A 12053-nucleotide genomic window follows, 5' to 3' on the forward strand; every position below is an offset into this window, starting at 1 on the left:
ATAGACACATAGGATGTCCAAGCAGCATATAGCCGACCAACCAACTATAATCACCTGCCTTCAAAAGCTTCTGAAGGCACTACCTAATAGTGCTAATAACTAATATGAAAAATATTAGAAAAATTTGGCCTAGTAAGTAATCAGACTCAATACATCACAATCAGACGAATCGCCAGAGCAATTGCTTCACTCCCGTTCAAAGATCGTCACACGTTCTAACATGCCCAGCTGTCCATGCCTGCGACAGTGAGCAGGCCACAGTGCAGGTCAATGTGCCATAGAAGGGTCATAGTGCTTTTTAATGACTACAGTCATGTGCTCGCTCTTACTCAACTTACTTACTGTACACAAGCACATCTAGAGGATGACTTACCGACACCTAACAGTCACGACTTTGAACAGTCTAAGCACTTCACAACACAAAATGTAGTCGCACAGAGCTGCGTGACCTACCTCTTTCTCTATATCATGCATACACACGCGCATGGACGCAGGCGCACACACACACACACTAACTCCCTTTTTCCTGTTATTGTTGGCAGGATTATCATGGCAATCTGGGGATTTCATTAGATCCCTCCGATCTCTGAACTCGAAAAATAGTTTTTCTGTTGCCTCTGTTGCATCAGAATTGCCTTCATGGGGGTGTTTGCTCTCGTCATTTCTACTTCTCTGTGACGATATCCTCATAATGTTATTCTTAGGAAACCGAAGCTGGAAAAACCAAGCAAACATACATATAGGCCTATCTTTCCCCCAACAGCCCAACTCCATTGTCTGCATTTTTTCTAAGAAAACCAATGAAAGTCCACGCAAATCATCGATCTCTACATAAAATACTGCAGTACAGTTTCACATGGGAGCAATACAAAACACAATCAACAAGGCAGCCGTTTCAAAACCTGCAATGCCAAAAACAAGAGAACCCAGGACAGAGGTAACACTATCAACAGTCTGGTTTCCATTTGCAAGCATAAAAGTCATTCCAGCTGAGCCCCTTTTTAAAGCATTCCTACCAGCTCACATTCTGCACTTGTGAGTTACAACCCCCCCTCACCCAGCCCCGAACTGTTCCCAAGCCTATTGGGCAGCAGGTAGCCTAGCGGTCAGGGTGTTGGAACAGTAACCGAAAGGTTGCTAGTTCAGAATCCCTGAGCCGAAAAAGGTGAAAAATCTGTCGATCTGCCCTTGAGGAAGGCACTTAACCCTAATTGCTCCAGGGTCACCGTCAATAGTCGCTGATCCCTGGCTGTGACCCCACTCTTCGAGGGCGCCTCAGGGGGAGTTGGGAAATGCAAAAAAAAAAAACATTCCCACACTCGTCCAGGTTACCCACTTGTACATGGAGCGAAACAGGACAAATGTAAGCACCCCTTATTTGACCTCTTGAACACGTTATTGGCTACGTTCGTCAAGGGAAATAAAAATGTGAGCCTATGACAAGGCTGTTTTATAGAAATCTGTCTCGTACTGGCGGCCTCAAAAGATGCTTAGGGAGTTGGGGAGAACAAAGCAGGTCGGTGCATGTTCAACACACCACAACACACACATACAAACCGACGAGGTCGGACACACACACATACACCACGGACAAATTTGAGCCATACCAAGCTTCCAATGCATCACTAAGTATTGGCATTAAGCACACCTAAATAGAACACGTCTGTGGACAGAGGTGCAAAGTTTTTCCTCGGATGGTGAATTGCTGCCATATTGGATGGAAGCCATGCAAGTGGACCGTACGCTAACTGTGTGGGGGAGCTGAGTATTGCTGCCTGCACTGTAGCTGTAAAGGGGACAGCGCATCGACTGGAATATTAAACAGGAATCCACTGTCTGTGATTGTTCCAATCTGTTTTGCACACTGTATGCGTGTCTGTATGTAGTAAGCAAAGGTGAGACGTGATTCCTTCTGGACCGTAGGGTATAATTATTTTTGTCTGCGGGCAAGGAACTGGCCCAAATACAGAAAAGTCCTGCGTGAGTCAGAGTGTTTATCACCAAACACACGCACCGAAGCAGACAGACATTATAAATACAGGCAAACAGAGACAGAAAGACAGATATTCGCACAAACCAACACACGCGGGCAGAAGTACCCTCTCGTTTGAACAAAGCTATGAGGATACGGTGCAGTTTCTTTGTATGAGGAAGGGTAAAGGGGGAAAAAACTAGGAAAACCAACGAGCGGGAGCACAGTGCAAACAGTACGTAGCATAACTTTCTCCATCCATAGGGCAACAAATATGAGCTGACAATTGTGGTTCGTCTAAGGTCTATCATCATTTATTTAGAAAATGCATTTTTTTTTTTTTTACCTGAGAGAATCCTTCAATAGCTTTCTTACCCAGTCCGGAGAAACAAGGTGCATGTCTGTGAGTGTGCATGTTCAGAGTAGGTGTTCACGCCAACACTCTCATGGGTCATGCATGTTAAAACCAGCCATGCAAATTCATATTGTCTCACAGTAAATACTGACAAGACTAGTTAAACTACAGCACCACTCGCTCACATAACGCACTTCATTCAAAACATTTGTAAAAAAAATTATAAAAAAAAGTCAACTGCTATGGCTTTGAGGCTACAGCGACACTAATATAACGGTTCAACTAATTCTAATAGTTAACATGTTGCAAGCGCTATTTGGTCATTATCGGGTGCAATCAGTATATTTAAACTCTTTATGCTGACACAATCGTTAACTGTTTTTATATTATTATATTCTCCGGAAAGACTTTAGAATCGAGGCTACTGAAAGTGCATCTCAACTACGTACATGCTGCTATGTCAGTGTACAGCGGGTTAAAGCTGTCCTGTTGATGCGTGGCGACTTGGTGTGTTCAATGATTGTGCCGCGGTGCATTCGCTCGTGTCTCTGAGTGGTCTGGCCTTTGACCTCCGTGAGGAGAGGTGAGAGATCATCCGGCCGTTGCACAAGTTGCTCGCATCTCGCCAACGTACGTCGTCCGACACCCACTGAGCGCCATGACGTCTTGAATGACATTCCTTTGGCCGCTAGATGAAATAATTTAAAGCTCATCTCTGCCAGCGTTTTTTTTCTTTTTTTATCCACTCATCTTTCTAAAAGAACGCTACAAAAATGTAGGGGCTCGTCTGAGGCTACGTGGGCCTTGTTAGGTAGCACCGAATCGATCCGCTGAACCATGAGAGCGTTGTATCATGTAGACAAATACTGTAACACAGATATACACATATCACACACACACACACACACACACACACTGATTCTGGAGCAGTTTACAACAGCACAACTTTTCTATGACAGTGCCCTTCCAACACTTGGCCTTTTGTCATTTCAACAAGTAGACTTGCTGGACCCCAGGGACCAGCCGGTGAGCTGGGTCATGGTTGGAGACAGAGCCTTCGAGTATCCCGTCAACCCTGGGCACAACTCATTTGACAGCCCTGACCCTCAGCCCGCACAGAGTAGCAAGGGCCTTTGTACCCAGATCAAATAAGGACCAGTGGGATTCATGCAGTTGAGTTGGGTCAGGGGAATCCGGACAAGGTTGAAACTGCTTTAATTTAAACATGACTGACAGTCTGCCTCGCCAGTAACGGGAGCACGCTTTTGGAGGGGTTGTAAGGGATTTGCATAGACATCTTGCTACTTGCGTTTCTTTTTGTGTTTTCACAAAACTCTACATTTGACATATGTGGAGCAAACACAGCCCCCCCCCCCCCCCCCCCCCCCCAAAAAAAAAAACTAAACATCACAGACAATCTCCCCCCTCTCACCATGTTTCAGCCTGTTGGACTGAACCATGCTGTGACTGCTGATGAAAGGACAGGGTTGTTGGGGGATTCCATTAAATGGGCTATCCCAAATTAAGATGTAGCGGGCAGTAGCCAGGCAAGCTGTGGTTTAGGCGTAGCTTTCATATTGGGAATTTTGACTGATTTTTCTTTTAGCGAAGTCTTGCCATCCCCCCCCCCATCCCCCCTCTTCTAAACGGGCAATATCCACTACACCTTCACATCCTCTGTCTACTGTGGCTGCTACCCATTCCCGTCGTTAGCCTGGAGAGACCAGTCTGTTGGTGGACACACTGTATAGCCTTGACTGTATAGCGCTTAGAGTTGTGGCCCTGACATAATGTAGGGATGGCTAGCTATCTCTTTGCAAAGAATAGGAGGCACAGGGATGCTTAATGTCACGGGGCCACTTCTGAATACGGATCGACATGCGCGTGTGAGTGCGCACACACAAGCACACAAGTACAGTATAAAGCGTTAATATACATCGCATCCCCCCTTGAGGTGCTCAAGCCTCAACATCCAGTTTGTGAGTGTTGCATATGTTTTTACATATACTGGTTTTTCATATTTCATTTTTTTATATTTACATCCTTGGTTGTGGCCAAAATAAAACAAAAAAGAATAAAAAACAAAAATAAAAGTATTTACAAAAAAACATACTGTATATATTGCACCTTGCAGATGGGCAATATTCTCCGTTTGTTTGCATGTAACGTCTATGTGACACCACTGTCCATTCTGCTGGTGAGCGGAAGTGAGGTTGTGGGTACCGGGCTCAGATTCAGCCCCGTCCTATCAGCTACATTCAATACCATAGAGCACTCAGCCATTACAAAAGACACCCCCCCCCCCCCCCCCCCCAAGCTCTAGGCCATTCACATTTGACTTCACTATCTATGGTGGTGGATACACCTGGGAGGGGCCAACTGCCAGCAATCCATTTCAGCACCTGTTGATGGTGCGAGACTTTACTTATGTCGTGTCCACAATCTTCCTAGAACCAATTGAATAGGTAGCGAGCGCCAAGGCTTGTGGTTGAGTCTTTTTGTAATCGCTACAGATGCGTACACGCCACAAGCACATATATACCTCAATGTTCTCTTTTTAATGCATTTACGCACTTCCACATGTGCCTGTGAATCATCACTCCTCCCAAGTTCCGTTTTGAGTTTTGTGTTATGCGAGGTATGAGAAGATTGTGTTTCAATTTCGGTTGCATTATTTTTTCCTGTTTGTGATTTTTTTTTTCAAAGTCTTCTTTCATAAAAAAAGGAAACAACATATATATATATATATATATATATAAAGAATATTCCTGTTTTTTGTTTGTTGAAAATTCCTCCTGAAAAAAGGGACGGACAATCAGACAGATGCACAGACAACAGAACAGTTGGCTTATCAACACAAACTATAGGTGATGTGAAATGTCTACGTTACGCTGCACGCATGGTCAAAAGTGACCACGGCTGTTCTTTTTTTTTCTTTTACGCAAAGCAGTTTAAGCGTAACAAAAAAAATACATAAACATCATCAAAAAAAAAAAATTGAGATAAAATGACGGGAAAAAGATCTCCAAGCGTTTAACTTTTGTTCAGGAGTCTTTTTAAAGTCACATTTGTCTCATTTCACTTTTCTGGGTTCATAATCATTATCATCATATATTTCTTTCTCAATAGAAATTCAACTCCGAAGGTAAAAGCAGCATTTCAACCAACCATTTCACACACACACCCAATAGGCTCACAAGAACTAAGGACCTTTTTTTCTGTCATTTACACTGGTTCTTTGTCAACGAAGCTTGGAGTTTCATACCCGCATCCATTGAATGGTGGTTCTGTTTCTGTTGCCGATCGTCTCCATGTGAAAGTTGGTGTCTCTCCTTTACGGAGAGCCGAAGGTGGGGACTCATGTCTCAATGAGGGCGTTAAGGGGGAGACCACCTGATCATCTCCCCGTCCTCTGAGTTCATAACGGTGCTTTGACAACGGGCGACGATCCCCCTCGAACCCACGCCATACGAAGGACGGAAGGAAGGGCTGATGCCCCCACCTTCTTTCTGTCCCACTCCCTTACACTCTCTCGTTCACTCGCTCCCACTGCTGCTTTGCGTTCACATTCATTCGGTAACGCCGCTCTAAGTGAGCGGTTATGGCCAGCCTTGTCTCACAAGGGAGAGGCATGGATTCAGTTTGGGTGTACATTTTTCAGACCTACCGTTGGCCTTCTAACATTGAGTTGGGTGAATGGGTGGTTGGGCAGGGGAAGGAGTATGTACTGGGGCTGGATCTGGGTAGACTTGGAGACCAATGCTGAGAGGAGAGTGTATGAGTGACAAACAGACCCCGGACCATCCCTCCCTCACCCAGGGACGTCTCCAGCCCAGAGTGGATGAGGGTTGGGGAGGAGGGCTGTTGGTTTAATACTGAAAATGTGACACGGTTGGTTGGGAGCCCTGTCCCAGTGGCCTATGTTATACAGAGTAGGCCAGGACTTTCAGAGGAGGGGGCATGCCTGACAAATGACTTGGGGCTAGGTTTGAGGAGTAGGGGTTGTATAGTTGCTGATGAGGGTGGAGAGAGGGGTTGGGACTACTGCAGTAGTGTGAGGGGGCTCTGGCTGCTCCACTAGAGTGCTCTGAAGTCCGGTAACAGTCGATTTCGGGTTGATTCCAACTACGGCGGTTGAGGTTGCTGCAGTTAGGCTTGGCCTTCTGCTATGAGTACCCGCCATCCTGATCCCACTCACCGCTCGGCTCCATGTCCTCACGCATTCCTCCACATGCTCCCGGGAATGCTGAAACGCATCCATCCGTTCATCCCTCCCGCCACCTCGTTCAGTCGTTCACAAGCTACTGCTTAGCGTTCAATCAAAATCGGTTGTCTCTTTGAACTTTTTTCCCCCCTCAACAGTGCTAAACCCGCCCCGTCTACGGCCTGGTCACCTCGTGGTTCTCCGCTCGCTCGCGGTGTATCGCTCCTCCGGCCAATCCTCTTCCAGAGCGACGGCCGGACTGTACATGCAATTTCCTCCGTCGTCTGATTGATTGGCTTCTGTTTCAACTGAAGGAAAAAAATAAGGGACTCCAAATTCGAATAGTGACACTTGGTCCCGCATAACAAAAAAAAAGAGAAAAGCCGAACGTAATGGTTACCGTTCCCCGAAAAAGAGGAGCGAAATCAGTGAAACCAATGAGATCCCCATAGGGAAGGGCAGGCCCTCCTGTCTTCAGTGGTATTTCATTTCAACTGAGTGGTAGTACTGAGATTGTGTGTTTGACGGATTCGTCTTAATGTATGTGTGCCTATGAGTTTCCACCCAGGCACATGCACCTATGTGTGTTTGTTGAGTATCCTTATGAGTGTGTGTGTGTGTGTGTGTGTGTGTGTGTGTGTGTGTGTGTGTGGGTAGATGGGTGGGTGAGGAGGCTGGAGACTGCTGCCCTGTGTCCAGAGGTGAGGTAGAGCCTGTTGGCACAGGAGCAATGGCGGCGCCCCAGCCTTGAAGGTGTGCCCACTTTGAGGTAAATGGCAGACGTCATTGACCTTGCCCTTTCTCAGTGACCGCTACACTAACAACTGAGTATGGAAGCTTGGAGGGGCCATACTGAGCTGAGTCACACAGGCGCAGACTTGGACTAATTTACCCTGCAGGTCAGGGCTACATCACTGCAATGTGCACAGTAAACATGGCATTTGAGTTTCTGAGGTGAGGATGTGTGTGTGTGTGTGTGTGTGTGTGTGAGAGACATGAGTTGCCTGCCTTGTTCACTGCTATTCAGACAGGGGTCTATATGGATACTGTTCAGTCTCCAGCCACTGAATCTACTTGCCAGCGATTTAACTCTCTCTCTCTCATCCTATTCCTCCCCTCTTCTCTTTCACTCTTACTCCTCTGAGAACTCTCCTGTCAGTGGGCCCCCTTCCATCTTCCCCTCTTTCCTTCACTGCGATGACTTTCCTTGGAGAGAGAAGGGCTCAATTGTCATTCATAAGAGGGCACCAGCAGCACAGGCAATGACAAGGCACGTCTGCCCAGTGTGTGTGTGTGTGTGTGTGTGTGTGTGTGTCACAGGAACCGGCCTAATGACAGAACTGAAGGTAGATACGGAGCCATGGTCTGTAGTTTTACACATTTCAGACAAATAAAGGAGACTTATAAATATAGCACCTGACTTGTTTCAAACATGATCACGTTCATGGCTCAGTTGCATTGGGAGGTGATAGTAGGTACTGGTCGCTTTGCTCTACGGTAGACGCTATACGGCACACGCTCAGGACCTCTGTTTGTGTGTGACAGCGTCTCCTGAATTATTGTTTTACACTAATTCTGAGACTGAAATTAGCGGACCAGTTTAAAACATGGTTGCTATCATGTCAAACAGGTGCAAAGCTGTGAGGACCACCATCTAGTGGCGAGTGACAAATGAGGTGCCTCCAATAGGGATCTGGGAAGGGACCCAGAGTGTGTGTGTGTGTGCGCGTTCCTTGGCAAAGGGATGCAACTCCCACTGGATAAGACTGCTCAGACAGGGAGGGCCGCCAAACTGATTCCCCAAAACGGGTATGAAGAGGTGGTTGGTTAAAAGCAAAAATCATTGTTTGTTTGACTCCTGCTGCTGGTGTGTGGTTGTTGCCTGTTGTTTGTTGTTTACCACGTAAATGTCGGAGAAACACAAGTCCTGCCAAAACCCTTCCCCGCTCCAGAAAAACTGCCATTCCTTTCCCAAGTCGCCCCACTACTATTCGGCAGCAGGGGGGGCGCCACTCACACTTCCTGGTCCTCGAAGACCTCCAGGAAGAGCGGGGGGAAAAGTTCAGTTGGGCACTCCACCTTCATGTGGAGGAAGCGGCTGGCGTGGCACGCCCCGATCATACGCAGGTCCGTCACCTTCATCAGCAGCTTGGGCCAGAAGTGGGGAATGTTGTGTTTGCGGTAGTTGATGTAGTGTTCAAACGCCAGCAGGTAGGTCTCCTGGCACTTCTCGATCTTGTCACTGCTCGTGAGGCCCGAGCGGTCTGTGACCAAAGGCAAGGGGAGGAAGAGGGTGGGAGGGAGAGAGGGAGGGAGGGAGGGAGAAAAAGGTGTGTGTCAGTAAACAGAGAGGGTCAAATTTCACCTAGCCTATCATGGGGAAAGGAGGACAAAAAGAAAACATATTTTTTTGTTACATACATACATTTTACATACTACCTTCATTGTACTTTTATATACAACATGATTGGACTCCCAATCACGGCCGGATGTGATACAGCCTGGATTCGAACCAGGGACTGTAGTGACATCTCTTGCACTGAGATGCAGTGCCTTAGACCATAAATGCCACCTTTCCAACAAGTCAGTTTGTCAAATTTCTGCCCTGCTAGAGCTGCCCCGGTCAACTGTAAGTGCTTTTATTGTGAAGTGGAAATGTCTAGGAGCAACAACGGCTCAGCCGCAAAGTGGTAATCCACACAAGCTCACAGAACAGGACCACCGAGTGCTGAAGCACGTAGAGCATAAAAATTGTCTGTCCTCGGTTGCAACACTCACTACCGAGTTTCAAATTGCCTTTGGAAGCAACGGCAGCACAATAACTGTTAGTCAGGAGCTTATTGAAATGGGTTTCCATTGCAGCCGCACACAAGCCTAAGATGCGCAATGCCAAGCGTCGGCTGGAGTGGTGTAAAGCTTGCTGCCATTGGACTCGAGCAGTGGAAATGCGTTCTCTGGAGTGATGAATCACGCTTCACTATCTGGCAGTCCGACGGAAGAATCTAGGTTTGGCGGATGCCAGAAGAACCCGAATGAATAGTGCTAACTGTAAAGTTTGGTGGAGGAATAATGATCTGGGGCTGTTTTTCATGGTTTGGACTATGCCCCTTAGTTCCAGTGAAGGGAAATCTTAACGCTACAGCATACAATGGCATTCTAGACGATTCAGTGCTTCCAATTTTGTGGCAACAGTTTGTTGAAGGCCATTTCCTGATTCAGCATGACAATGCCTCCGTAGAAATGGTTGGTCATGATCGGTGTGGAAGAATTTGACTGGCTTGCACAGAGCCCTGACCTCAACCCCATCGAATACCTTTGCAATGAATTGGAACGCCAACTACAAGCCAGGCCTAATAGCCCAACATCAGTGCCCGACCTCACTAATGCTCTTGTGGCTGAATGGAAGCAAGTCCCCGCAGCAATGTTCCAACGTCTAGGGGAAATCCAGAAGAGTGGAGGCTATTATAGCAGCAAAGCGGGGACCAACTCCATATTAATGTCCATGATTTTAAAATGAGATTTTCGACGAGTAGGTATCCACATACTTTTGGCCACGTAGTGTATATCAATGGATAGATGGGCGGCTAGATGAATATACTGAACAAAAATATAAATGCAACAATTAAAAATATTTTACTGAGTTACAGTTCATATAAGGAAATCAGTAAATTTTAAATAAATTCATTCGGCACTAATCTATGGATTTCACATGACTTGGCAGTGGCACAGCCATTCGGAATGAGTTTTTCCCCTACAAAAGGACTTTTACAGACAAATACTTCTCAGACACAGATCTGGGGAAGGGTACCAAGGCATTTCTGCAGCATGGAAGGTTCCCAAGAACACAGTGGCCTCCGTTATTCTTAAATGGAAGAAGTTTGGAACCACCAAGACTCTTCCTAGAGCTGGCCGCTCGGCCAAACTGAGCAATCGGAGGAGAAGGGCCTTGGTCAGGCAGGTGACCAAGAACCCGATGGTCACTCTGGCAGAGCTCCAGAGTTCCTCTGTGGGATGGGAGAACATTCCAGAAAGACAACCGTCTCTGCAGCACTCCACCAATCAGGCCTTTATGGTAGAGTGCCAGACGGAAGAAACTCCTCAGTAAAAGGCACTGCTTGGAGTTTGCCAAAAGGCACCTAAGGACTCTCAGACCATGAGAAACAAGATTCTCTGGTCTGATGAAACCAAGATTGAACTCAATGACCTAAATGCCAAGCATCACATCTGGAGGAAACCTGACAACATCCCTGTGATGGCAGCACCATGCTGGGGGATGTATTTCAGCGGCATGGACTGGGAGACTAGTCAGGATCGAGGGAAAGATGAACAGAGCAAAGTACAGAGAGATCCTTGATGAAAACCTGTCCCGGTGCGCCACCTGGCAAGAGGACAAGTGCATTAGAGTGTCTAGTTTGAGAAATAGACGCCTCACAAGTCCTCAAATGGCAAATTGAGACTGGTGTTTTGCGGGTACTATTTAAAGAAGCTGCCAGTTGAGGACTTGTGAGGCGTCTGTTTCTCAAACTAGACACTCTAATGTACTTGTCCTCTTGCTCAAGTGGTGCACCGGGGCCTATCACTCCTCTTTCTATTCAGGTTAGAGCCAGTTTGCGCTGTTCTATGAAGGGAGTAGTACACATCGTTGTACGAGATCTTCAGTTTCTACCTTCAGTTCTGTCATTAGGCCGGTTCCTGTGACACACACACACACACACACTGGGCAGACGTGCCTTGTCTCGCATGGAATAGCCTTAATTTCTCTTCCACTTGCCTCCTCCATTTTTGCAGTAATGCTGCAATCGGTTGGTTGTGATTTTGGATTGAGCAAACGTTCCCATATATTTTCAATAGCTGCATGTGTGACAACTCCACCAATCCTATTCATAATATCATTAATAAATATAATACCATTAAAAAAAACGGTATATTTGAGTTTAACCATAATATTTGTTGTAATATTTGTTCTGTCTTTTCTGGAGGACAAAATAGAAATTGTAACCAGCTTTGTACGGCTTGTTTACGAAAGGGCGATACTTTGAACAAAGTTTCATTTTCATATAATCAAAAATGAGAAGTTGTAATCTGTATTTTTGTAATCTACATTTTTGAACAAAGGATTCATCTTTTTTAGTAATCTACTGGGGAACCAGTTCGGGTTTAAGCATATCTTATATATGAGTGAAGCTTTTAGTGAGAGGCTTTAATATGTAATAATTTCAGCCCCCCAAAGTCATATTCATTATTTAAATAAGCATGTTTAATTTTGTCTGGCTTAGCGTTCCAAATAAAGTGTCTTTTTTTTTCTCCCTCATATAATTAAAAAAAACTAGTTGTCTGGAGTAGGCAGAGCCCTAAGTAAGTAAGTCAACTGTGATAGGACTAAAGAGTTAATCAATGTGAGTTTTCCATAAATAGACAGGTATTTATCTATCCATGGTTGCAGAATCTTGCCTATTTTTGCTAACTTTCTATTGAAATTGGTTGTGGTAAGTTAATTTCTATCTTTAGGGATATGAATACCA

General features: G+C 45.8%; 1 protein-coding gene across 1 annotated transcript in view; it reads right to left on the reverse strand.

Annotated features, from left to right (window-relative positions):
* Positions 1–4649: 4649 nt before the first annotated feature.
* LOC120029886 (thyroid hormone receptor alpha-like) overlaps positions 4650–12053 on the reverse strand; it is a 198262-nt gene continuing 190858 nt past the window's right edge. The window contains exon 11 of the mRNA XM_038975194.1: positions 4650–8795. Within this exon, the coding sequence (XP_038831122.1) occupies positions 8545–8795 (251 nt within the window). The 3' untranslated portion in view covers positions 4650–8544. The remainder of the gene's footprint in view (positions 8796–12053) is intronic.

This window comes from Salvelinus namaycush, chromosome 35 (genome assembly GCF_016432855.1).
Source record: "Salvelinus namaycush isolate Seneca chromosome 35, SaNama_1.0, whole genome shotgun sequence".
NCBI lineage: Eukaryota > Metazoa > Chordata > Actinopteri > Salmoniformes > Salmonidae > Salvelinus > Salvelinus namaycush.